This window comes from Adiantum capillus-veneris, chromosome 11 (assembly GCF_014529385.1).
Source record: "Adiantum capillus-veneris isolate H3 chromosome 11, ASM1452938v2, whole genome shotgun sequence".
Lineage (NCBI taxonomy): Eukaryota > Viridiplantae > Streptophyta > Polypodiopsida > Polypodiales > Pteridaceae > Adiantum > Adiantum capillus-veneris.
In genome coordinates this window covers 111082324-111109784 of record NC_140941.1, presented here as the reverse complement: position 1 = coordinate 111109784, position 27461 = coordinate 111082324, and the positions used below count along the sequence as shown (strand labels likewise).

The following is a 27461-nucleotide window of genomic DNA, read 5'->3' as shown; positions in this document are numbered from 1 at the left end:
GTTATTGAAGTACTGTGAGTATCAATAATGTGATGGTGAAGATGTACTGTTCATAAGCTACTTGTTCATAGGTAATAATGGATGTCAAATGGTGGAATTTTTGTGCCTGGAAGCAGTTACTGGTGTACTAACAATCTTTTAATTACATGTAGGGCATGAGAATGTCATTTTTATCCATGGCTTTCTGTCATCCTCTCTTCTCTGGTCTGAGAAAGTCATCCCATTTTTTTCTAGCACAGCAAGAGCAAAATACCGACTATTTGCTGTGGATCTGCTCGGGTTTGGGAGAAGCCCAAAACCAAGAAGTTGTCACTATACAATGGAAGATCACATCAAAAAAATAGAAGAATTTGTTTTGCATCGATACAAGATCGAGTCATTTCATCTTGTTGCTCATTCCATGGGTTGCCTAGTTGCAGTAGCCCTGGCAGCAGCTCATGTGAATTCTGTGAAAACAATCACTCTTGTTGCTCCGGTAAGCTCATTCAATGCATAGATTGTGTGGCATTACTATCTTCTGCTAAATATGATCGTCTTTATGTCCCTAAGATCTTTCGCCTGTTTTTTTTCCTTGGCGTATCAATACGTCAGCCTTATTTTCCTGCTCCTGCAAATGAAGCAGGGGCCTCCTATGTTTTAGGACAAGTGGCACCACGAAGAGTCTGGCCCCTTACAGCATTTGGTGCATCAGTGATGTCTTGGGGTATGAGCACGTTGGAAGAGGAGTTTGTTTTGTTCTCTGCAAGCAACACACCACATGGGAATATGTGATAAGTTTCCTAACATGGAACAGGTGTGTGCCCTTCTTCTTTGGTGTTTTGCTTTGCCACCTGCCTGTTTTTACTGTTTCTATATCATGTTTTTCCTTGCCCGATCGACTTTTTTTAATGTGTGGAGTGGTCCTTTTAATGCTCCTTCAGTGCTAGGCTTCACTATGGCCAAGTCTGCTCTTCATCTCTAAAGCCATGACAGAGATTCATTATGCAGACCTTGGAATAGATTATGCAGCATGGGAGCTTATATCAATACCTAGTAAGGTAAAGCGACTTTTTGGAGCGCCGTCTGCAGAAAAAGTTTTTGCTCATGCTAGGAGGACCTCCATTAAATTATTGGAGCATTGGCATGTAGGGATTGCTTGCTTGACTCGGGTTCTTAGTTCACAAGAGAAAAAGTACATTGTAGGTAGGGACCAGTAAGACAATGCCTTTACGACCTGTTGATTCAATAGGCTCTTTCAATCTCAGACACTCAAAACGCCACCATGTGTGCAGTCTCTGGCGCCAGCCCGTAACACGAGGTTGTGCCAGTATACCGTCATGCTATTGGCCCCCTTACTCTATACCCACAATTGGACATTGACGACGTTAGTGGGGATGTGATAGTTTGTAGTCAATAGTGTGCACGATGAAGCTTACTGTTACATTGTCTTTTCAATGACTACTATGAGTCTATAATTCAGGCCTTCTTTTAAAGGTGAAGCCTGAGTTTTTCATTCAAGTATGTGTTGTAGTCACATAGCGGACACGTAGATTTGACATTGTGAAGTCTTAGCCAAGTGAGCATTGATTCAATTCTTTATCTTTAGTGGTGCACATGCCCTATCAACTATCTTTTCATTGTATTTTTTTATTCCTGTTGAATGCTTGTGCCAGAATATGGCTGAGTCTGCCTTTCATTCTAGTGCCATTGAAGAAACTCTATACGAAGACCTTCATATTGGTGTATGCTTGCGAGGAGCTCCCCATAGTACTGCAAAGGCTTTCTTTTGTCCTGTACTAAAGGGCCAAACAACTCATTCTTGGTCAACTCATGCAAAGTTGAAAGGTGAAGCAACCTCTGTAACGAATCTTATAGACCTCTTGTATCAAGAATAGAGCTCTAAGAAGCTACTTACTGCATGAAGATTCTGAAGCTCAAGCCAATCCTGTGTTGCCTTCACCCCATCTGGACCTGGCCACACTACATCCTTTGAGACTATGTCACGTGTCCCAAGACGTGAATCTCCTCCCTGAAGAATTCACTCTTCTTGCCGTTGATCACTGGATGCTTTTTCCTCAAGGTTTCAAACATTTTCATGATGGAGCTGACGGTTAGTTTGTCTTGACTATCATACCTTGCACTTTCCTTGAAATTGAACAAAGCAGAGAGAGTAGTTTGTCTTGACTATCATACCTTGCACTTTCCTTGAAATAACTGAACAAAGCAGAGAGAGAGAGAGAGAGAGAGAGAGAGAGAGAGAGAGAGAGAGAGGGAGAGAGAGAGGGGACACGACATGGTGGAGTTCTGTGTTTAGAAGTACTGGCCCCAAAGACGGGCGCCTTCTCGGTATTTCTTTATTATTATGCTTCAACAAGTACAATGTTCGAGGATCCTCTCTCTCTGCAGTGCTCCCAAGCAAATATGCGAGAAGAGGAAGCCTTGGCATACTTATAAAGGCCCCTGACGTGGCTCATAAGTAGTTACATGAAAAGCTTAGGTTCCAAAAGCATCTAAGGTCCAAAAGCTCCAAGGGCTGTGCGTACGGCATGCCACGTCAGCCTGTCATTGCGATTTGCAGCGGTCCGTACAGCTTGCCACGTACGTAGCCGATTACGCAAATTGGGCCTCCGGCTGTTATTTACAAGGTTTTAGGCCCCTCGGCCGGGGCACCATAAGTTGGTACAAACTTAATAAATTAGTTCCCTTTAACTTGGGCCACTCAGATAGGTTCCATAAGCTGGTTAAACTTCTTCAGCTTCTTCTTGAGTGTTTTTTGGCTATGCCACGTCATCACTTTGTGACATACCCCCCTCTTGAAAGAATTGTAACTGTCCTTGATTACGCCTGCTAAGAGGGGACAAAAACTTGTTCAGTAGACACCGATGTACTAGACCACATATATCTAGCACTAGCATGAAGACGACGGTCATTGAACATTCACATCACTATCCATGTCGAGATCTTAGATGAGAATCATGATCATTGTAACTTATTTAGCAATCACATCCAATAGAATACTGTCAGTCTGTCAGCATTCTTGAAATATCAAAAGAAATTTTCCATCGAGGTAACGTATGACAAAGGAGCAGAGTAACTCCCATCTTGTGCAATCCACACCGCATTAGATTCAACCTGCTGATCCATCTGTAACTCTTGGAATAGTCGGTGCTAAACCAAAAGCTTCAAGGTAAAGCTCTAATATCTGAGGAGTATCTGCTAGGTCCTCCTCTATCCTCTTGGCATCCAGATCCAGATAGTTTCTGAACTTGACTAAATACCGGCGTGTCAACTTAATTTTTACTTTCCTTTCCTTGTGAGCAAGGACTTGATCTAGAATGAGAATCTCCTTTATCTCTTCCACATCGGGCTGCTCCTCTGGCTGCCTGTCCAGTGGCACTTCACCTTCGAAAGGTCTCAATAGACTCACATGAAATGCATTGTGAATCTTCCAAGTATAGTTGCTTCAATCTGAAGGATACATCGTTTATTTTTTCTTGGATTTGGAAAGGTTCATAGTATCGCTTACTTAGCTTTGAGAAAAGTCTCTCCTTACTCTTCCGTTTCTGTAGGTGTGCCTTCTCAAACCATACTAGCACCTGATCATCTTCCTTCAGTTGCAAGTCATGTCAATGCTTGTTTGCTTCCTTCTTATGCCGTGCTTGAGACTTCTCTAGAGCCTCCCATACCTTGTCAAAAACAATGTCCAGATCTTGTGTATATTGATTTGCTTCAAAAATCTTATTTTTGGTGCTCAGAATAGGTGGAATCTTCTTGACACCCTCGATAATCTCAAATGGCGCCTTTTCCGTGGACGTATGTACTGTGTTGTTGCCAAGGGTAAATACTCCTCCCATTGAGTCTTCTGGTCAGAGATATACAACTTTAACGAGTCGAAGACCGTTGAATTGGCTCTCTCTAATTGCACATCTGTTCGTGGATGAAAGGAGGACAAAAATAGCTGTGTGCCTATATTCTCCGAGATTGCCCTCCAAATTAAACTTATGAACCAGGGATCTCTGTGTGAGACTATAGATTCAGGAAAACCATGTAATTGAAAAATCTGTGAGACAAACAACTTAGCTAAATGGTCAACTCTAACCTTTTTCTTTTTCAGAACAAAGTGGGCCTCTTTGCTTAATCGATCAATGACTGTCCAAATACCATCATTCCCACTCTGAGTCTTGGAAAGATAAAAAATGAAGTCCATTGCTATATTCTCCCAAGGTCGTCTAGGAAAAGGTAAAGGTTGTAATAGACGAGATGCCTTATGCCTATCAAACTTGATCTTTTGGCACACCACACAACTACAAGCAAACTCATCCACATCCTTTTTGAACCTGGGCCAATATAAATATTTCTCTAAACCTTTCACAGTGGTGTGAATTCCGCAATGGCCCGCTAAAGGTGGACAATGGCACTATGGCAAAACCTTGTTCCTCAACCCTTGAGTAACATACAATATAGTCTTGTGTATGTTACTCAACCCTTGAGTAACATACAATATAGTCTTTCGTATCAAATAACCTTCGTTCAAAGCATAGCCTGCAATTGTCTTCCCACTCTGCAACCGGTCAAAAATGTGTGCAAATTTTGGATTTGTGGCGTACTGATCGACCATATCCTCTAGATTCTGATGGTGAACCGTTGAAATAGCCGATATTTGTGGCTTGCGAGACAATGCGTCTGCCACCAAGTTCTTCTTTCCCTTAACATGGATGCTCTGAAAATGAGACTGCGACAAAATATTTTCCCATCTCATCTGTTTGGTCGAGATCTCTTTTTGGGACAAGAAGTATCCAAACTTGGTGATCGGTGAACACTGTAAAATTGGCTCAAGTAGAAAATGGCGCCACTGAGTAAGAGCATGAATAATCGCCAATAGATCCTTCTTATTGTCACGTGCACATCTAACCCTATGTGCATGTGGACAAGCTACTTCAGGTCAGCTTAGGAAGTGTTATGGCACCTTTGTGAGCCTGTGCGTAGGCCGTGCATGTCCAGGCACTTAGAGTAGTTGCATATCCTCTGGTTGCACACATCATGATCATCAGCATGACAGTCAGTACCCATCATGAGCATTTTATAGTGCACATAACCCATTTTCCCTATTTTATCCATTTTTCACTTATTATTTATAAGTGACTGTTGGGAAACTGGGTAGGGGCAAATTTGCTAAGTTCTATAAAAGAAACCTAGCGCTAGCACTTTCTGGTAGAAGAGGCAGCAGAGTTCCAGCAACTAGCAGTGCACCTTCTCAGCAAGACTGGCAGAAGACTTAGTGTTTTCAGCCACAAGACAGCCTGGCGTTTGGGATTCAAGATCAGCCAGCGTTTTCAGATCCCTGCAGATGGCGTTAGTAGATTGCAGATCAGCATAGCGTTTTTGCAACAGAATCAGCGTAGCTTTTTTTCAGCAGATCAGACTTGGCGTTTTTGCAGATAGCATCAACGTTTTGCAATTCTCCTGCGTCAGATCAGCCCTTGCATCAGCGTTTTCAGATTTTAGCACTTAGACACAACAGATCCTGCCCCTAGCCTCGCAGATCTCACCTACCCGCGGCAGATCTTCACCGCTGTCCGCAGATTTCAGCATCTGCGTTTTCAGCGCATCGTCGTCGCATCGTCGCCATTGCCTTTTGCATTGGCTGTGAAGGCATCATCACCTCCACCATCCCTGCTCTTGAGTCGCAGCTCCTCTTCAAGCAACATTGCACGCACGTAGCCAAGTCCACTTGGACGTGTCGATTCCTAATCGTGTTTTTGAAGAGTGACAGGTAACTAAGAAAGAAGGGCTTGTCCGTTCTCCCCTTGTTCCTCTTTTCACTCATTGAGAGCGGACCGCGCACTTAGCGGCTGGCCAATCGACGTGAGGTGGGAAAAAGCAACCTTGGTGTAAGCGCAAGGCAGCCAAGGGGTGCGCCCGTAGGGAAGAGTCGAGCTCGGGTAAGAGAAAGGCCTTCTCTAACACAGATTGCAAGCTAAAGAAAGAACTCAAGAATCTCAAGACCCTCAAGAACTCAAGGACTCAAGAACCCAAGAACCACAAGAACCCAAGTTCCTCGTGAACTTAAGTATCCAAGATCTCAGTGTATGGTTATCACCCGAAGCGGATTGGATACTTTGCGTGGAGGTGATGAGCATGGAGGTGGTGAAGAAGAATTTTCCCCACCCGGAGGTTTTTTTGACCCTCCCCCATCCCCATCTACACCAAGGGTTGCACCAAATCCTACGGAGGCTTTGGTCAAGATGATGATGGACATGATGTTACAACAAGAGGCGCAACTCGCCACCTTGTGTCGCTAACGTGATCAAGTGCGCTTTGTAACAAACTGTTGATGTGTCGAAACCCTAATTTTGCTGAAACCCTAACCCTAAAATCAAAAACCCTAATTCTGCATGAAATCCTAATCTTGCTGAAACTCTAACCCTAAAATCAGAAACCCTAATTCTACCCGAAACCCTAACCCTAAAATCAGAAACCCTACGAAGAAGCAGCAAAAGTTTTACAGACTTACAAAGTCTTGACGAGTGGCCTATGTTTAAAGATGAGTTCTCACCAACTTATATGGGACCGCGTCCGATGGGGCCCAAGTGACATAAAGACATTAAAAATAAAGTAGAACACACTCAAAAGACTTTGCACATCAAAATATGATGATGTGGCATCTGTACGGACGTTCTGGAATTCGCGGCGGATTTTTAGGAAAATCCCGAAATTTTAGGAAAGTGATTTTTTGGGGTCAGCTTTTCATATTTGATGCTTTTAGGCTATGGGCCTTTAAATATGAGCCTTGGGGGCCCTCTCTTCCACTTTTTAGCGCGTAGATTGCAGAGCAGGTGCTCCCCGGCTGTTGTACTTTGCGAATCAGCAGTAATATAAAGAAATACCGAAAGAGGTGCCAAGGTTTGGGGCCAATACTCTCTGGGGTGGAATTCCGCCACTCCGTGTCGTGTGTCGTCTCTCTCTCTCTCTCTCTCTCTGAGTTTAGTTGTTATTGAAGTGCTAAAAGTCTGTTCAGTCTGTTCTTTTCTATTGGCACGTGGTGCCCGTATTGTGACATGCTTGGTGGCCGAGGAAAGAAAGGCAATCTTAGATCGCGAGCTCAAAGAAAGAAAGACAGACTTGGATTGGGAGCGCGAAGAAAGACGGTTAGCCTTGGAGCGTGAGCGCGAGCGCGAGCAAGCGCGCTTGGCGGCCGAAGACAAAAGGTAGCCTTGGAGCATGGACGTGAGCAAGCGCGCTTGGCGGCCAAAGAAAGACGAGCAGCATTGGAGTTAAGAGCGTGAGACGCAGAGAAACCAACACATGCAAGAGTTGATCCTACAGGTACTCACCTCGAAGTCCGAGCCGGTCAAAGATGTTGGTAGTTCATCAAGTAGCACAAGCAAAGATTCGGACTCCAACAGCCCCGTCAGTGAGAAGTTGATGTTCAGTAAGTATGACGGTAAGATGGACTACTATAACTCACTCTTGGTTGCATCAATTTAATGCTTACTTTGCGACAACTAAGAAGACAGGAAATAGCAAGGTTTTGACGGCAGCCATGTACCTTGCTGGTGATGCCATTAATTGGTATCACGCATGGCAAGAGGCACAATTGATCGCGCACCTAGAGGAAGCCGAAGAAGGCACGCCCCTTTCCTTCAATTGGGCCGACTGCCAAGACAAGCTTAAGGCGCGGTTTATGCCACCTAAGTACCTAGCACGGTTGAAAGACGATTGCGCGGTCTCAAGCAAAATGGTATGTCAGTTATGTCTTTCTCTAATCGTGTTTTGCAGCTCGGCACTCAATTACGCAAATCGGATGATGAGCGCAAAGAGGCATTCCTTAATGGATTGGACGAGTATATCAAGTATGATGTAGAAGTACTTGATCCAATAGACCTCAACAAGGCGGTGGCGATTGCTCTCGCGCAAGAGATGAAGCACAATAAGGGAAAGCCTAAGGAGAACAACTCTTCTCAAAGTACCTCTCAGAAACCTCAGAACCCACAGAACGGTAAGAACTGTAACTCTTCTAGTCAATCTTCCTCTAACTTCGGAAAAGAACTCACAAATGAATCTAAGGGTAAAGTTAAAACACTTGCTAAACGTAAGCTAACCCCGGATGAAAAAGCCGCAAAAGGAATTATAGGAGGATACATAACGGTAGAAGAACAAGTCATTTATGCTAAGGAAGGTCGTTGCTATCAATGTCACGTCAAGGGTCACATTAAGGCGGCTTGTCCTACGACAGCCCCACCTAAAGAACCCAAAGCACCAACAGCTACCACAAGCACTTCAATGAACCAATTGGAGTCTTCACATGTTTCTGACACACACGTTGATAAGTCTCTCGTTAAGTGTTATGGTCACATGAAGGGTCAGTGTTTTGTCATATTGTTTTGTTCAGGCAGTATGCATGGTGTGATTAGTGCCTCTCTTGTAGAGAGAGCGTGCCTAGAGCTTAGTCAGACATCTCGTCTCGAGGTGCCGGGCTTTGCTCCCGGTATGGACTCTCTCATTAGGCAAGAGTGCCTTTGTTTACAATTCAACAGGCTGTCTTCCGTAGAAAATTTGTCGTGTCTCCTCTCTCAGGATGTGATATGCTTTTGGGCATTAGATGGTTTCGTGAGCATAACCCTCTCATTGATTGGGCAGACAATACTCTCACTTTAAATGCCAAAAGTGACTCTCCCATGATCATTTGTGGTGAGGAGGGTCTGCATTCTTTGCCTCTCATTTCTCATGTGCAGGCGAAGCGTGAATTACGAAGAGGAGCGTAAGCATCATTCATCTATGCCTCTCCAGTTACCCAGAGCATTCAGACTCCAGACAGGTATTCAACTCTGTTTACCAAGTTTAAGTATCTCTTTTGATGTTTTCCACCCCGTCTCCATCCCAAGCGATCGGACGACCATGACATCGAACTCACGAAGGGGGCACAGCCTGTTAGTAAGGCTCCCTACCGTTTGAACAAGACTCAGGAAGGAAGAGTTAGAGCGCAACTCACGGAGTTGGTGGCCAGAGGATTCATACGTCCTAGTGTAAGTCCTTTTGCTGCTCCTATTTTGTTTGTCTGCAAGAAGGATTGTTGGTCTCGTTTTTGTGTTGATTACAGGGCATTGAACAAGATGACCGTCAAGAACAAGTTTCTGATGCCTCGCATTGAGTATATCCTCGATAGGCTCAATGGAGCAAAGATCTTCAGTAAGGTCGATCTCAAAAGTGGATACCATTAGGTAAGGGTATTCAAAGGCGACATCTACAAGACAACTTTTCGCACAAAGCGAGGTCAATGGGAGTAGGTGGTCATGCCTTTTGGATTGACAGGTGCCGTGGGTACATTTAACCGTCTCATGATAGGCAGTTTTGGCGATATGGTTGGTGTATGTGTGCTCATCTTTCTTGATGATATGGTTGGTGTATGCGTGTTCATCTTTCTTGATAATATTCTCATTTTTTCTGCGTCGTGTGAACAATATGAAAAGGATGTAGAGAGGGTATTAACCCGTTTGGATGTGTCAGTTGTACATTGCAGCTAAGAAATGTGAGTTTTTTCTCACTGAAGTTATTTATATGGGTTATATCATTTCTGCAAAAGGTGTCAAGCTAGATCTCGCGAAGGTGGAACAGGTACGTAATTGAGATTTGTCCAAAACTGCATATAATGTGCGTTCTTTTCTTGGTTTATGTCAAGCATATAGTTCGCACATAGAGAATTTTGCACGCATTGCCGCTTCCATGACAGATGTTTTGAAAGGGATAAAGACTCGTCGACAGCGCGTGGATTTACTCGAAGCAGCTATTGAGGCTTTCGTAGCTCTCAAGGTTGCGGTGACAGAAGCACCGTGTCTTATCCTTGCCTCTTGGGATGACCCCTTTGAGGTATGGACGGATGCAAGCAATGTCGCCATAGGCGCTGTGCTTCAACAGCATGGCCGTCCAGTTGAATTGCTTAGTCGGAAGCTAAATAGTGCAGAAAAGAACTATTCAGTTTATGATAAAGAACTTTTGTCTGTCATTCACTCTCTTAAGCATTGTAAGCATTTTCTGTATGGTAGAGAGTTCACAGTTTGCACAGATCACCAAGCCCTCAAGTGGCTCCAGTTTATGCCTAGTGTACATTGGAGTGATCGCCAAGCACGAAGGTCATAATTTTTTGAGCAATTTGGAGGTTTGATTGAGTATGTGCCTGGAAAAGCTAACCGTGTTGCAGATGCATTAAGTCGCAAAGGACAGATCCTAGCTAGATCCACAGTTTCTCTTCAGGGTGTGTCTTTCGACAGCATGAAGAACCAGTAAGCAAATTCTGAGTTTGGTAAGCAATGGTTGCAGGTTCTTGCTTCCCAAGGGCCTAACAACTATCTCAGTTCGTGATGGTTTGTTGTATTTTTGTCACAGTCTATGTGTGTTGCCCTCTCTCAGGACAATTGTATTGCACGATGCACATGACTCTCACGGGTGGACACAGGGGAATGAACACCTTTGGAAAAAATAGAAAGATTCTTTTATTGGCCTAAAATGCAAAAGGATGTGTTTTGTTATGTAACACAATGCACTATTTGTCAAAAGGTAAAAGCTTCTCGGGGTAAGCAGCAAGGCCTCTTACTTCTGCTTCCTATTCCAAAGATGGACCTTTTCAAGATATTTCCATGGATTTTGTGACTAACCTTCCACCTAGTTTGCATTCAAGGAACACTCAATGTTTGACAATTGTTAATCGTTTCAACAAGTTTTGCATGTTGATTCCTTGTAAGGCCACAATCACCGCACAAGATGTAGCATGGTTGTTCATAAAGCATTGGTACCCCCACTGTGGTTTGCCAAAATCGATTGTTTCAGATAGGGATGTTAAGTTCACATCCAATTTTTGACGCGCACTCTTCGAAAATTTTGGCATTAAGTTGAATTTTTCATCGGCTTTTCATCCACAATCAGATGGTCAAACAAAGATTTACAATCAGTTGGTTTTTGATGTTTTGAAGTCTTATGTGTATGATCGATAGTCTCATTGGGAGCTCTATCTCCCATTGGTTCATGCTATTTTGAATGACTCTTTTTCCTCTGCCGTTGGTCGAACTCTGTATGAGGCAGCTTTTGGCCGTCCGTCCCAGTCAATTTTGACTCGCTCGGTCAGTCAAATGCCTGATGCCAATGCTGAAAGTCAGTCGTAGGATGAGATTTTTGAGAGTGTGAAGCTTCGGCTAAGCAAGGCTCAGGAGTCTTACTCACGACAAACTAACAAGCATCATTAGGATGTTTCTATCAAGAAAGGGGGATTGGGTTTATTTAAGAATCATGAAGCAACGACTTAAGCAAGTTGGAAAGTAATGTCCTAAGTTGTCTTTCAGAATATATGGTCCATTTTCTGTCATTAAAAAGATAAATGAGGTTTCGATGAAATTGCAATTGCCTAACTCATGGTCAATGCGCAACATTTTCCATGTTTCTTGGTTGAAAGTGTTTCATGGAACAACTCCGAAGGAGAAGAGCCCGAGATGATAGATCATCGATGAAGCTGAAGTCATGGAGCCAGAGCAAGTGTTGTTGCATCGGACAGTACTTTTTGAGGTTCAAGGATCGAGGAACCCACGAGGCAGTGTGAGTCGATAAAGAGTTTTTCAAAGATTACCCAGAGTTGTTGGCCGACTACAAGGAAGCCATGTAGCTCAGTACCAATACCTTGCTTTAAAAAGGAGGGGATGTCACGTGCACATCTAAGCCTATGTGCATGTGGACAAGCTACTTCAGGTCTAGGGTTAGGTCAGCTTAGAAAGTGTTCTAGTGTAGGGTGCAGCGGAATGAATGTTTGAACTTTGCTCAAGATGAGTGCTCCGAACTGTGCTCAAGGTTCCTTTTGTTCTTATGGAAGGGAGAGCCTTCCGTTCTTAATGAGAGAGTGCAATGATCACAAACAAAGTGAATGGACACTGTGCGTGCAAGTGTATGAGACTGAGAGATAAAGAGAGAAGATAATACGACACCAGAGACGTAAAATCCTCCTCCGAAGGCACCACTCTCTATGGCGAGAGCGGTCTACTTATGATTGCGCTGGTACTTACCGACGATGTCGACGACGAGATGACTGAAAATTGAAATCTCTAAGGGTTGAAATCTGCAAATCTTTATCTGCTGAATTTTGACTCTATGTCGGTGACGATGTCGATGACGACGGTACGACGACGATGCGTTGAAAACGTAGATGCTGAAATCTGCGTTTTCCGGGCTGAAACTGTAAACCTTGTAGAAACTGACCGTGCGGCGAGGAACTGTTGCTGCAGGAAGGTGAAATCTACGAGGTTCGGGGGTTCTGCTGCGATGTCTAAAGGCTGAAAACTGAAAACGCTGATGTTCCTTGAGTTTCCGTCGCGGAGAATCTACAAAACGCTAGGGTTGGATGTAGATGCAAAGATAGTGCTCCGAACTGTGCTAAAGGTTCTTTTTGTTCTTATGGAAGGGAGAGCCTTCCGTTCTTAATGAGAGAGTGCAATGATCACAAACAAAGTGAATGGACACTGTGCGTGCAAGTGTATGAGACTGAGAGATAGAGAGAGAAGATAATATGACACCAGAGATGTAAAACCCTTCTCCGAGGGCCCCACTCTCTATGGCGAGAGCAGTCTACTTATGATTGCACAATCTCTACAATGCTTGGACTTGCTGACGATGTCGACAACGATGAGGACGACGACGAGACGGTTGAAAACTGAAATCGCTAAGGGCTGAAATCTGCAAATCTTTATCTATTGAATTTTGACTCTATGTCGGTGACAATGTCGATGATGATGGTACGACGACGACGCGCTGAAAATGCAGATGCTGAAATCTGCGTTTGCCGGGCTGAAACTGTAAACCTTGTGGAAATTGACCGTGCGGCAAGGAACTGCTGCAGGAAGGTGAGATCTACGAGGTTTGGGGGTTCTTCTGCGATGTCTAAAGGTTGAAAACTGAAAACGCTGATGTTCCTTGAGTTTTCGTCATGGAGAATGTGTAAAACGCTAGGGTTGGATGTAGATGCAAAGATGAGCGCTCCGAACTATGCTCAAGGTTCCTTTTGTTCTTATGGAAGGGAGAGCCTTCCGTTCTTAATGAGAGAGTGCAATGATCACAAACAAAGTGAACGGACACTGTGCGTGCAAGTGTATGAGACTGAGAGATAGAGAGAGAAGATAATACGACACCAGAGACGTCGTAAAACCCTCCTCTGAAGGCACCACTCTCTATGGCGAGAGCGGTCTACTTATGATTGCACAATCTCCACAATGCTTGGACTTGCCGACGATGTCGACGACGATGAGGACGACGATGAGACGGCTGAAAACTGAAATCGCTAAGGGCTGAAATCTGCAAATCTTTATCTATTGAATTTTGACTCTATGTCGGTGATGATGTCGATGATGGCAGTACGACGACGACGCGCTGAAAACGCAGATGCTGAAATCTGTGTTTGCCGGGTTGAAACTGTAAACCTTGCGGAAACTGATCGTGCGGCGAGGAACTACTGCAGAAAGGTGAGATGTACGAGGTTCGGGGGTTCTTCTGTGATGTCTAAAGGCTGAAAACTGAAAACGCTGATGTTCCTTGAGTTTCCGTCACGGAGAATCTGCAAAACGCTAGGGTTGGATGCAGATGCAAAAACGCTAGGGCTGAAAATCTGGAATCTTTCGCCATTTGCCTTGCAAATGCAAAACGCTAGGATGGTCTGATGTTTTGCTGTCGCCGGAATCTGCAAGTGCAAATTGCTGGCTGACCTGGTGTTGAAAACGCTAGGTACTTGATCTGCTCCAAAAACGCTAGGTCTCTTAGGGGTTCTGCTTAGAAGGTACTTGTTGAGTGTGTGCTCCTACTGCCTCTTCTGCCAATTAGTGTTAGTCTAGGTTTGCTTATATACAAACTTACTCAATTTGCCCTACCTACTTTCCAACAAATGCACTTAAAGTTAATAAGTGAAAAATATCAAAAATAGGTAAAATAGGCTAAATGCAATGGAAAATTCCCCTGAAGGATTCTGATGGGAATGCTTATGATCATGCTGTGTGCAACCAGAGGATATGCATCTACACTAAGTGATTGGGCATGCACGGTCTGCGAACAAACTCACAGAAGTGCCAGATCACTTCTAAATCTAGACTTACTGGACTGACTGAACCCTTGTTGTGCTGTAGCTTGTCCACGGACACATAGGGTTGGATGTGTCACGTGACATCCCCTCCTTTTCAAAGTGAGGTACTGGTACCGAACTGTATGGCGTCGAGAGAGATCGCCAATAGCATCCGGAATCTTGGAAGGGACCCTTCTCCGGCCCACTCTGATGTGGGGGTCGTGCGGTACTTGAACTTCATAAAGGTCTGCAATGCTTGCTTCTTTGGGCCGCGCCGAAAGCGACACAAAGTCTCCTGTGGCTCCTTTGATGCTTCAACTTCGTCTTTAGTCATGCTTCTTTTTTCTTCAAGAATCTCCATGGTTGAAAATTCCTGAAACCATTTCCAACACAAAACCATGAACATACCTATTCCATGTAAAGTGACTGGAAAAAATATTGTCTTCCTCAAAGACTGTTCATGCAATGTAGATGAACAAAGAGACGGAGTGCTAAACCGTTCACCACACACACGCAAACCATGAGATCGAATCTTTCTCTTATGATCTAAAGTAATCAACTGTGGCAATTCACAACCGAAATGCCCATGCTTGGTGCTCATACTTTCACGTGCTCTTTCTACAAGTGTGTTGTGCCAAGGATGAGACATGGAATGTGACTTCCTTGAATGCATACTTTTCAGCTTTTCACGAACAATCCGCATACATTCGTGTTCATTCATGAGCGAAACGTGCTCGACGTACAATATGTCATGCTTAGGAAAAGGGATCACATAAAGAAGTTGACGAAAATAGAGGAAACGATCATGAATGAAACACTCGTACAATGCGTGTGTATCAATCATGCGAACACATAATACTTTCTGCGAGGGTTCTTTGGACCTAGGCTCGAGAGCCAAGATCGGTTCTTCCTGTTTGATCGGATCTTCCTGTGGGTTTTTGTGGACCTTGACTCAAGAGCCAAGATCAATTCTTCGTGACTGATCGAATCTACAACGAGATTAGCTTTGCTAGAAAAAGCTCAACTAACTCATCATCCTTGTGAACAATCACGTCATCTTCATGCAAATCATCATGCTTGTGAGAAATCACATCTTGATCATGCAAACCGTCATGCTCATCATTAACATCCAAATCATTATGCTTATCATTGTCATCCAAATCATCATGCATATCATTGTCATTCAAATCATCATGCAAATCATTGTCATATAAATCATCATGCAAATTCTGTGTCATGCTTGGGAGAAGAAGAGACTAAGAGAGTCTCCTTTTCCCGAATCTCTTCAATCGTCGCCTGCACATTAGAAATGAGAGAGGAAGAATGAACCACGTTCTTGTGATCCAATTCTGTTTTTCTTTCTGCGTACTTGCGATCAAATTCTTTGGCCTCCAAGCGTAATTGTTTGCGCTCATGCTCCATGGCTGCCATTCTTGCTTCGTGCCACGTTGTCATCATGTCCATCATCGACTTGACCAAAGTCTCCATAGGATTTGGTACAACTCGTGGCGTAGATGAGGAAGGGGGAGGGTCGGAAAAACCTCCTGGTGGAGAAAATTCTTCGTCGCCTCTCTCATGCTCATCACCTCCAAGCGAAGTATCCATTCCGCTTCGAGTGATGACCATCCACTGAAGTCTTGGGTTCTTGTGGTCTTGGGTTCTTAAGTTCACGAGGAACTTGGGGTCTTGCGGGTCTTGGGTTCTTAAGGTTCTTGCGGTTCTTGTGGGTCTTGAGGTTCATGAGGTTTCCTTTGGCTTGCAATCTGTGTTTGAGAAGGATCTTCTCTTCACCCGAGTTATGCTCTTTTCCGCGGGCGCACCCCTTGGCGGCCTTGTGCTCACACCAAGGTTGCTTTTTCCCACCTCACGTCGATTGGCCGGCCGCTAAGTGCACGGTCCGCTCTCAATGAGTGAAAAGAGGCACAAGGGGAGGCTGGACAAGCCCTTCTTTCTTGGGATTCCTCTCACTCTTCAAAAACACGACTAGGAATCGAGGCGCCCAAGCGAACTTGGGTTCGTGCGACCGCAAGAAGCAAAAAAAAAATCTTGTGATTCTTGTGGTTCTTTCCTTGAGTGATACAGAACACTGCCAAAGCTCTGATACCAATGTAAGGTGCTGCGGAATGAATGTTTGAACTTTGCTCAAGATGAGTGCTCCGAACTGTGCTCAGGGTTCCTTTTGTTCTTATGGAAGGGAGAGCCTTCCGTTCTTAATGAGAGAGTGCAATGATCACAAACAAAGTGAATGGACACTGTGCGTGCAAGTGTATGAGACTGAGAGATAGAGAGAGAAGATAATACGACACCAGAGACATTGTAAAACCCTCCTCCGAAGATCCCACTCTCTATGGCGAGAGCGGTTTACTTATATCTTTACAATGCTTGGACTTGCCGACGACGATGTCGACGACGATGAGGACGACGATGAGACGGCTGAAAACTGAAATCGCTCAGGGCTGAAATCTGCAAATCTTTATCTGCTGAATTCTATCTCTATGTCGGTGACGATGTCGATGAAGACGGTACGACGACGCGCTGAAAACGCAGATGCTGAAATCTACGTTTTCCAGGCTGAAACTGTAAACCTTGCGGAAATTGACCGTGCGACGAGGAATTGCTGCAGGAAGGTGAGATCTACGAGGTTCGGGGGTGCTTCTGCGATGTCTAAAGGCTGAAAACTGAAAACTCTGATGTTCCTTGAGTTTCCTTCGCGGAGAATCTGCAAAACACTAGGGTTGGATGCAGATGCAAAAACGCTAGGGCTGAAAATCTGGAATCTTTCGCCGTTTGCCTTGCAAATGCAAAACGCTAGGCTGGTCTGATGTTCTGCTGTCGCCGGAATCTGCAAGTGCAAATCACTGGCTGACCTGGTGTTGAAAACGCTAGGTACTGGATCTGCTCCAAAAACGCTAGATCTCTTGGGGGGTTCTGTTGGGAAGGTGCCTGTTGAGCGTGTGCTCTTGCTGCCTCTTCTGCCAATTAGTGCTAGTCTAGGTTTGCTTATATACAAACTTACTCAATTTGCCCCACCTACTTTCCAACAAAAGTCACTTAAACATAATAAGTGAAAAATGTCAAAAATAGGTAAAATAGGCTAAATGCATTGGAAAATTCCCCCGAAGGATTCTGATGGATTCTGATGGGAATGCTTATGATCATGCTGCGTGCAACCAGAGGATATGCATCTACACGAAGTGACTGGGCATGCACGGTTTGCGAACAAACTCACAAAAGTGCCAGATCACTTCTAAATCTAGACTTACTGGACTGACTGAACCCTTGTCGTGCTGTAGCTTGTCCACGGACACATAGGGTTGGATGTGTCACGTGACATCTGGCACCTTTGTGAGCCTGTGCGCAGACCGTGCATGTCCAGGCACTCATATCCTCTGGTTGTACACAACATGATCATGAGCATGACAGTCAGTACCCATCATGAGCATTTTACAGTGCACAAAAGCCATTTTTCCTATTTTATCTATTTTTCGCTTATTATTTAATAAGTGACTTTATTGGGAAACTGGGTAGGGTAAATTTGCTTAAGTTCTATAAAAGAAACCTAGCGCTAGCACTTTCTGGCAAAAGAGGCAGCAGAGCAACTGGCAGTGCACCTTCTCAGCAAGACCGGCACAAGACTCAACGTTTTCAGCCACAAGACTCAACGTTTTCAGCCACAAGACAGCTTGGCGTTTGGGATTCCAATTAGCCAGCGTTTTCAGATCTCAACGTTTTCAGCCACAAGACAGCCTGGCGTTTGGGATTCCAAATCAGCCAGCGTTTTCAGATCCCAGCAGATGGTGTTTGTAGATTGCAGATCAGCATAGCGTTTTTGCAACAGAATCAGCCTAGCGTTTTTTCAGCAGATCAGACTTGGCGTTTTTGAAGATAGCATCAGTGTTTTGCAATTCTCCGGTGTCAAATCAGCCCTTGCATCAGCGTTTTCAGTTTTCAGCACTTAGACTCAGCAGATCCCGCCCCTAGCCTCGCAGATCTCACCTACCCGTAGCAGATCCTCGCCGCACGGTCAGATCAGCCAGCGTTTTCAGTTTCAGCCCGTTGTCCACAAAACTTCAGCATCTGCATTTTCAACGCATCCTCGTTGCGTTGTCGTCCTCGTCGACACAGTGTCAAAATTCAGCAATAAGCAGATTTGCAAATTGTAGTCCCTAGCGTTTTCAGATTTCAGCCCATCTCGTCGTCATCGTCATTGTCGTTGACATCATCGGCAAGTCCATTGCATCTAGACCAGTGTACCAGATTTGTGCAATCAATAGCATAGACCTCTCACGCGGGTTCTTGGAGGAGGGTTCGACAACTGTCTGGTGTCGTATTCTTCTCTCTTTCTCTCTCTCTCTCTCTCTCTCTCTCTCTTAGTCTCAGCACCTTCTTTCACAATGTCATTCACTTTGTTTGTGATCATTTGCACTCTCTCACTAAAGGAATGGAAGGCTCTCCCTTCCGTAAGTAAAAGGAACCCTTGAGCACAATTTGGAGCACTCATCTTGAGCAAAGTTCAACATTCACTTCCGCTGCACCTTACACTTACAGATCTATGCAACTCGCTCTGGCTGCGAGGACATTCTACTCTTTTAAGCGACAACATGGCCCTCCTATTAAGCTCCCAGAATGTGCCCACACTGTAACAGGTTTGAACGCTCCAGGCGAGAAAGCTATAGCAACACACGAACAAAAACTTAAAAATCACTGAACTTTAAGAGAGAGAGAGAGAGAGAGAGAGAGAGAGAGAGAGAGAGAGAGAGAGAGAGAGAGAGAGAGAGAGAGAGAGAGAGACGGCCCGACGTCTTTCATACCCAAAGGTATTGGCCCCAGAGTGTGGCACCCCTTTCGGTGTCATTAATCATTGCAAAGTATAACTCTCGAGGGCCCTTTGCTCTCAAACTCTGCGTCCAGGGTTGCAAGGGGGTGGCGTTTCGAAACGTTACCTGCAAGGCGAGCACAACTGGCAATGAAGGGTGCGACGGGGAGAAAAATGTCAAGAGTTCCGATACCATCATTTTCAAACGCAAGGTGCAGAGAAGGGCGCCTCTGGCAGGAGGGGGGGGGGGGGGGGTCTCTTCACAACACGAGCTCTCTCTGCCAAGGCTCTGACACCAGGCCAAAGTTGATGATGCGGAAGCGGCTGAACGGAGCAGAGAGAGAGAGAGAGAGAGAGAGAGAGAGAGAGAGAGAGAGAGAGAGAGAGAGAGAGAGAGAGAGAGAGAGAGAGAGAGAGAGAGAGAGAGAGACTTCTGAGCCAATCAACCTGGGCAATGAATTAGATGATTCACAATGGGTTCAATGGGTTGCTTATATAGTCACCTAGGCAAATTTCCCTACCCAAGATTTGACAAATAAGTAAAATAAATACCTAAAGCCAAAATAAATATTGGGATCACATTGGGCTATTTACTTGAGATGCCATTACTCTTAACAATGTTCTCGGGTTCCTTCTTGTAAATCAGCCTCGTCTATGATGTCTATGGGCTGAAAACAGATAAAAACAGCAGCTTGTCGCGATGGAAACAATCTCCGTAGGCATTTCTTCGCGATGGAAGTCGCCTACTTGGTCTTGGCGACATTTGGCACAGCCATGGGAATCACCGATGGCGTCATCTTTGTGGGCTGAAATGTGCAGCAGCAGGGGCTGATCTTTAGCGCTGGGCTTTCTTTGATACCTGCGAGTAAGATCGTTTTTAAAGCTCCTGACATTAGACAGCCTGACAAGAATAGGGCCTCTGGTCGCTTTTCCCCTGCAAAGATAGAGCAGATAGGGGCACCTCAGTTAGAGAGAGAGGGATCGCTTTTGTTTCTGGCTATCAAGAGGGAGAAGAGGGGGTCTGGGTTTTTGAGGCTTCTTTTATCTGCGGGCTGTTAGATTCTTCATCTCCAGATGCTTCGCACCCTGCCTACAGGCTTCACACACATCACTTGCGGCCCTTGGTTGTGGGTTGGCCACCCGTACACCTGCTGGACAAGGATCTTCAGGCACATTTAGGGTTTTGCTAAGCACTTTGCCCGGCCGGACCTATTCTGGTCCTTTTCCATTTTTTCCTCATTTATGGGTTTTTTGTGCATGGTTGTTGGGGCTTCTGATCTGCCCTACCTACTCCCTATTCTCCTATATAGGAGGCGGGGATGCACTCTCCCATTCATATCTTGCCATCTTGTCTTGTACACAACAGTTTATGCCATCTGGAGTTATTGGGGCTTGCTAGCCTTTTCCACTCTCTCTCTCTCTCTCTCTCTCTCTCTCTCTCTCTCTCTCTCCACCTTCCGCTGCTCACTCTGACATGGTATCAGAGCTCTAGGCTTGGATCAGCCATCGCCATCCCGTGGGAGGACTCTGCAGAGATTTCCATCGCGAAGAATCACCTCTTCCCCATCAGCGTTTTCTTGGGATCCAGCGTTTTTACTCTCAGCCCTTGCGTTTGTGGTGGATGGTACCTTCTTCTGCACCCTCTGCTAGCGACCTCCCTCCATCTACCTTGATCGCCACTTACTGCCCCTCCCTTGCATCAGCGTTTTTCAGCCAGCTTGCTCTAGCGTTTTTGTTGTAGGAGAGCCATCTGCCTAGCGTTTTTTGAGCAGGACAGCAGCAGCATTGGACCAACGTTTTCACCCTCTACTTCAGCATTTTCTTCTTGTAGATCTTGGACAGTTGGAGCCCCGCTCCTTACCCCTTGGTCTTCCCGCTTGGAAGGTGAACAGTTGTGACTATTGCCGGCGATTCCCGATCACTTACCTCCAGATTTTCAGCCTGTTTTGGTGCATTGACAGCCCTCACCTACCAACCTCAGCATCTGGTGTTCATCACCTGGCGTTTTTGATCAAACCCCTGCGTTCTGGCGGTGTTTCGAGCTCCCTTTTGCTGCGATTTCAGGTTTGGACAGCACCTCGACTTTGCTTCATCGGCATCCCTTCGGGTTTCCCTTGCCTCTCCCATCACTTACCCTCTACTTCGCGGTCTTCTGGCGTTCTATCCGGCGGTGTTTTCCAATCCTATCCTCACCTTTGCTTCTGATTTTACACACGAAACTTCTCTGCTGATTTTTTTGTCTGTACCTATGGCAACACTCCCAGCCATGCCCATCTTTCCTCCCGACGAAAAGCTTGAGGGCTCCAACTTTGTCGTCTGGAAGATGAAGATCATGGTGATGCTTATGCAGTTTGACCTTTGGGACTGGCTAACTGATCCTGCCAATGCCGTGTGTCCCGGCCTTGCTCCTGCATCTGGTGCTCGTACATCGACATCATCAGCTATCACTTCTTCTGTAGTTACACGTGCTAGATCCTCATCTACTTCTTCTCATGGTACTGCTTCTGGCGGATCAGGTACTGTGGTTACATAGGCTATGGTGGATCAATGGAATCTGAACCATCGTAGAGTTTACTCTTTCTTACTCATCAACTGTGCGCATAGCGTGTTGTCTTTACGCTCTCACACCACTGCACATGAGGTATGGGGTTTCCTTTGCAACATGTACGATGGAAGACACCCGGAAGGATCCTCGCTCTGGAAAAAACTTTGATGGACTTACAATCTCGTAATTTTCGATTATCGAGGAGTTCATATCCCGCATGTTTTTGCTCCGTGATGAGCTAGCAGCTTGTGGACAACAGATCTCTTCCGCGGGCATGGCAACTCGGTTGCTGCTCAAGCTTCCCGACACTTATGATTCCTTATTCCAGTCACTTACTACCTCCACGGGCCCTTCTCCTATCACTTGGGAGGAGCTCTTACCCGCTATGCAGCAGATAGCTTCGCGCATTCAGGACAGAGCCACCTCAGACGCCTCTGCGGGCTGTACTGCATTGGTTTCTACATGGAGTAGGGGTGGTAGTGCTCCCAGACAGTCTGGAGCTGGTTGTACACCTTCTCGTCCTGACATTACTTGTACCTATTGTGGAAAGAAAGGTCATTTTGCAACAAAATGTTATAAATGACGGCGGGACCGCAGGAAGGATTCAGATCCTGATAATGGAAGGGCTTCTTGACAGACGTCTGCCATCGCCATCTCTAGCCCTTCATAGGCCGATGGCTTCACCCTCTAGTTTCATCCACCTCCTTCTTCCCTCTTATGATTGAGATCACTTTTTGGCTTGGAGTTTACCGGTTTACCACCTTGGCCTTCTGAAACCGGCCCGTAGGGCGGTAGACGTTGGCTTTCACCCGAAATCCTTTACTTTAGACACACACACACAACACCTGTAACAAGGATTAACACCTAAGTACACACACGGCTCGGAAGCTAGAATGCTCCGAGCAGACACCGACAACTTGTAGGCCCCAAAATTGGTGCCCCTTTCGGTATTTCTTTATTCTTTAACAGAGGGAATAAAACCTGTGATCTCCTACAAGCTGCCCTGCACAATCTAAGCTAAGAAACACCTGTTCTGGCCCGATTTCGGCAGCATAACTGTACTAGGACGCTTCATAGTCAGTATCCCCACGCAATAGGTGACTTTCCGGACGCATACGGACACTTTGCAAAACCTGGCGAGAATCTGCAGCACACTGAATTCTCTGTTTTCTGCCCTGAAAATGCGCCAGTTCACCTGTATTGCGGTCCCCTCGCGTCCCCGAACCTCCTGGGGCTGAAACCCTAAACCTGCAAAAATACACAACAGGTTGTAATTCCCTGTTTTGGGCTCCGTTTCGCGTGCCAGTCGCATCTGTAGCAAGACCTCGAGCTCCCGCACCTGTAGGGCCACTTGCCCTTTGAATCGGACGAGATTTCTGATGTGAAACCTCTCCGAATTCACCTGTACCTGTGGGGGATTAGCCGCTAGATAATCCAGTACCTGTGCAAGAGGCTCTTGCCTCGGCAATCGCACATGAACCCACATAACTGTACATTGGTCAAATGAAAAGCCCACTAGTGGGGCATAATATACTGCTCGTAGGGGAGAGAGACCAGTGCGTAGCGTGCAGGGCATCACTCCTGGCACCGCACTGTACATAAGAGGGAAAGGAAGCACTCCATAGCTCTTAACCTGTGACAGAATGCAAAAGAGGCCTCCTCCTAGCTTAAAAATCAGCGCCCATTTTTCCCTTGTGAGGCAAGTGCACAGAAATGTGCCACTTGGGGCATTTACAAGCATTTTCCCGTTTCGGGTTCGCCGCTTAAAAATATCCTGACCAGTTGCCGAGTTGACTTCGCGGCAGAGTTGTAAAATGTTCCCCTACTCATACCGGAGGTAATGACGCGAACACATTTCGCGGCCCAAAATAAGAATTCCCTAAATTTTAGGAGATGCTTTCGTTTGGCTCCCATTGGTCTTCTGACCATCTATCCTCATTGGGACCGCATCCAAAAATGCAATGTGGCCCAACTATCGGATACTTTCAGTTGGTAGTCACACCTTGACTTTAGGCCTTTATTGAGTTCGCTTCCTAGTATCCACCAACTTGCTAAGTGCGACGGAGGGACCTATATGATCTTGCTCTGAGCCTAGACATCCTCTTACCATACGAATTCGAGTGCCGACCACTACCTATCTGCGGGTGAAACTACCGTTCAGATTGGCCATGCAATGTCCGACCGTTAGCTACTTCAAGAAGAGGGTCTCAAAAATAAAACAAAACCCCTTGGAAAGAAACCAACAACTAAAGTTAGCAGTTGCCACGTCCTCGTGACATAGTTAACAATTGCCACGTCCCCGTGACATACCCCTCTCTTGAAATCGCAAACGTCCTCGATTGCATACCGTAAATACACGCCACTGATGATCTTGTGCTATTAACGCTCTTTTATCATCGCATGTATCCGCAAGAAAGGTCATAACATATAGATACAAATGACTAAATGAGGCCTTCATACTTTTGTCATTTCCATCTATTACACTGAATTCATATGTACATTTGATGTACTAGCTCTATCATTAGCCCTCCTTTGCACACGTTGGGTTGGGGCATAAGTAGGCTGTAACCCAAAGGCTTCAAGGTAAAGCTGCAATACATTTGGTGACTCTGATAGTTCACGCTCTTCCATCCACTTTACATCCATAGGCGGATAGTTCTTGAACTTCACCAAATAGCGCCTTGCAACTTGTCCTTTAACTTTTCTATCCTTATGTGCCAAAACTTGCTCAGGAACCAGGATCTCATCAAGTTCCTCAACTTCTGGCTGATCCTCATCTGGCATATCTTCTGGCACATCACCCACGAAGGGTCTTAGAAGACTCACGTGAAACGCATTATGAATCTTCCACGCATTAGGCAATTTCAGCCTGTAAGCCACATCGCTGATCTTGTCAAGCACTTGAAAAGGCCCATAGTAACGCATGCTGAGCTTAGGAAACAGCCGTTCCTTGCCCTTCACCTTCTTTAACCTTGCCTTTTCGAACCTTAACAGAACCCAATCACCAGGTGATAACAACAATTCACGACGGTGACGATCAGCAGACTTTTTCTGCTTTGCCCGAGTCTTCTCCAAGGCAACTTTAATCTTCTTATACATCTCATCCATGTTCTCAACATATCGATCTGCCTCAAAGATCTTGTCCTTTGTATGCAAAATGGGAGGAACCTTTTTGCCATCTTCAACAATCTCAAAAGGTGCTTTGCCAGTAGACGAATGCACCGTATTATTGTAGCATACTCAAGCATAGACAAATACTGTTCCCACTTGCCCTTATTATCTGACACACAGCATTTCAGCAGATCTAAGACAGTAGAATTAGCCTCTTCTGACTGTCCATCAGTTTGTGGATGAAATGAAGACGAGAAATTGAGCGTAGTGCCCATGTTCTCAAACAATCCTCTCTAGAACAAACTGGTCATGCGAGGATCACGATCACTGATAATCGATTGTGGCATACCATGGTACTTAAACACATTATACATGAACAAGCGTGCCATCTGGTCACATTTTATCTTCTTCCTGACAGGGACAAAATGGGCCTGCTTGCTGAACCTGCAGATAATGGTCCATATACCATCATTCCCTATTGGCATTCTTGGAAGATCAAAGATAAAGTCCATAGCAATGCTTTCCCATGGCTTATCCGGAATCAGCAGTGGTTGTAACAACCCTGGTGCCTTTTGTGTGTCAAACTTGACCTTTTGGCAAACTATGCATGCTCGCACAAAGGCATCCACATCTCTCCTCAAGATAGGCCAATAGAAAAATGTCTCTACCGCTTTAACTGTTGCATCAATGCCATGATGCCCTGCATATGGTGGGACATGACTCTCTTCCATGACCTTATGTCGCAGTGGCCTAGTGACACAAAGTCTGCCATGCATCATCATAAAACCATCTCTGAGGAGGTAGTGCTCGTGATGTTGCCCCTCTTGTAACTGTTCAAAGATCCTTGCAAAATCTTCATCAACAGTATACTATTCCTTCATGTCATCTAACTCATGATGATAAGGAATTGACACAGCTGAAATTTGTGGCTTTCTTGATAATGCATCAGCCACAACATTCTTCTTGCCTTCCACATGCATAATCTGGAAGTGGAACATAATAAGAATGTTTGCCCATCGCATGTGCTTTTCGGATAACTTTGACTGTGTCAAGAAGTATCGCAAGGTCTGATGATCTGTTTGGACAACAAAATCAGCACCTAAGAGGTAGTGCTTCCAACTAGAAAGCGCATGAATCACGGCCAAGATCTCTTTCTCATAGACTTGCATAGTCCTCTCTGGCCCTTGCAAAATTCGGCTTTCATAAGCTACTACCCGTCCATCTTGCATTAGCACTGCTCCGATGCTACTGCCACATGCGTCACACTAATTGGATTTGAAGTCAACTTTTCCTTTAAGAGACTAAAAGCTGAAATCTCTTTTTGGGTCCATCTGAAAGTGACCTCTTTCTTTTGCAAAGCGTGAAGAGGCGATGCTATCTCTGCAAATTTTTTGATAAACCTTCTATAGTAGGAACACAATCCCAAGAAGCTTCTGACATCGTGTATAGTCTTCAAGTCTGGCCATGTCTTGATAGCTTCGACCTTTGCGGGATCCATTCTAACACCATCCTTTGAGACTATGTGGCCAAGAAAGTGGATCTCTTCAAGGAAGAATTCACTTTTCTTAGGATTAACAAGTAACCTGTGAGACTGCGCAGCTCTTCGAACACAATGGTCAAGTGACGCCTATGCTCCTCTTCATTCTTCGAATACACTATCATGTCATCGAAGAACGTCCCAACAAACTGTTGATGCGAGCAGAAAATCCGGTCCATCATTCTATTGAACGTGGCAGGAGCATTTGTTAGCTCAAACGGCATCACTAGAAACTCATAAAGACCAAATGTCGTTCTAAACGCAGTCTTGTGCACATCCTCTGGCCTTATACGAATCTGATGGTACCCACTCTTAAGGTCTATCCGGTTGAAAATTGCAGCACCCTCTAAACGATCGAGAATATCATCAATTCTAGGAATAGGGAACCTATTCTTGATGGTATTCTTATTCAACGCATGGTAGTCAATACACATGCGCCATGAGCCATCCTTCTTCTGCACTAGGAGCAATGGGGAGCAAAAGGGTGAAGAACTAGGCTGAATCACCCCCTTCTCTAATAACTCCTCAACCTGGCCCATAATCTCTTTCTGCTGCGCCGCACTAACCCTGTAGGGAGGTCTATTTGGTGGGCTACACCCTGGCACCAAATCTATCCGATGGTCCTCAGGTCTCTCTGGCGGCAATTGTGACGGTAATGAATTAGAAAAACAGTCACTAAACTTTTGCAAAATGTTGACCTTTCTTTATCTAACACAGATAAATTTGACTGATCACTATCTGAGACATCACGTGCAAAAATCAAGTACACAGAAAGATGATTCTTTATTACAGAAGTGATAGCAGAAGCAGATACAATAGGGACTGACTCTCCTTTAAGCTTTACATCCAAGATGTGAGTTTTGCCCCTATGCTGTACAATGATCTTTTTGTTGTAGGCATCCAAGACTCCATGCACTCGGAACATCCACGGGATCCCCAACAAGGCGTCACAACCTTCTAGTGGCATGATGTAAAACTCTTCAGTGTCCACATATGACTGAATATGCAGACGCAGTTTTCCAATGATGGGAGTAACACACTCTGAGTGGCCAGGACATGCCAACCCTGCCTCTGCTGTGTATCCCATCTCTTCAGCTGTGATGCCCAGCTTCATAGCTAACTTTGGTGAGATAAAGTTGGCTTTGGCACCTGGATCAAAGAAGATGAGTGCCGTCTGATCCCTAACTTTACTCCATGCCTTGCATACTCACTAGCATGTGTGCTCGGCCTGTCACCCACCATGTCTGGCACTAAACCTGTCGTGGGTTTGGGCTTCTTGCCTTTTTGCTCTTCTTTATCCTCTGAGTCAGCTGGTCTTTTCCTTTGTGGACAATTGATAGAAAAGTGACCAGGCTGCTCGCATATAAAGCATTTGTTCTCAGCCATTAGG

General features: G+C 45.3%; 1 protein-coding gene across 8 annotated transcripts in view; it reads left to right on the top strand.

The window, feature by feature from the left end:
- Nucleotides 1-27461, top strand: part of LOC147447823 (uncharacterized) — a 48231-nt gene that overhangs the window by 1199 nt on the left and 19571 nt on the right. For 5 of the 8 annotated variants that reach the window (XM_086523529.1, XM_086523530.1, XM_086523533.1 and 2 more), the window contains exons 2-3: nucleotides 153-475; nucleotides 592-793. In XM_086523529.1, coding sequence (XP_086379655.1) covers nucleotides 153-475; nucleotides 592-771 — 503 coding nt within the window. In that variant the 3' untranslated portion in view covers nucleotides 772-793. Of the gene's footprint in view, nucleotides 1-152; nucleotides 476-591; nucleotides 794-1681; nucleotides 2071-27461 lie in introns of those variants that run through there. The other 3 variants (XM_086523531.1, XM_086523536.1, XM_086523535.1) reach the window with 3 other exon arrangements.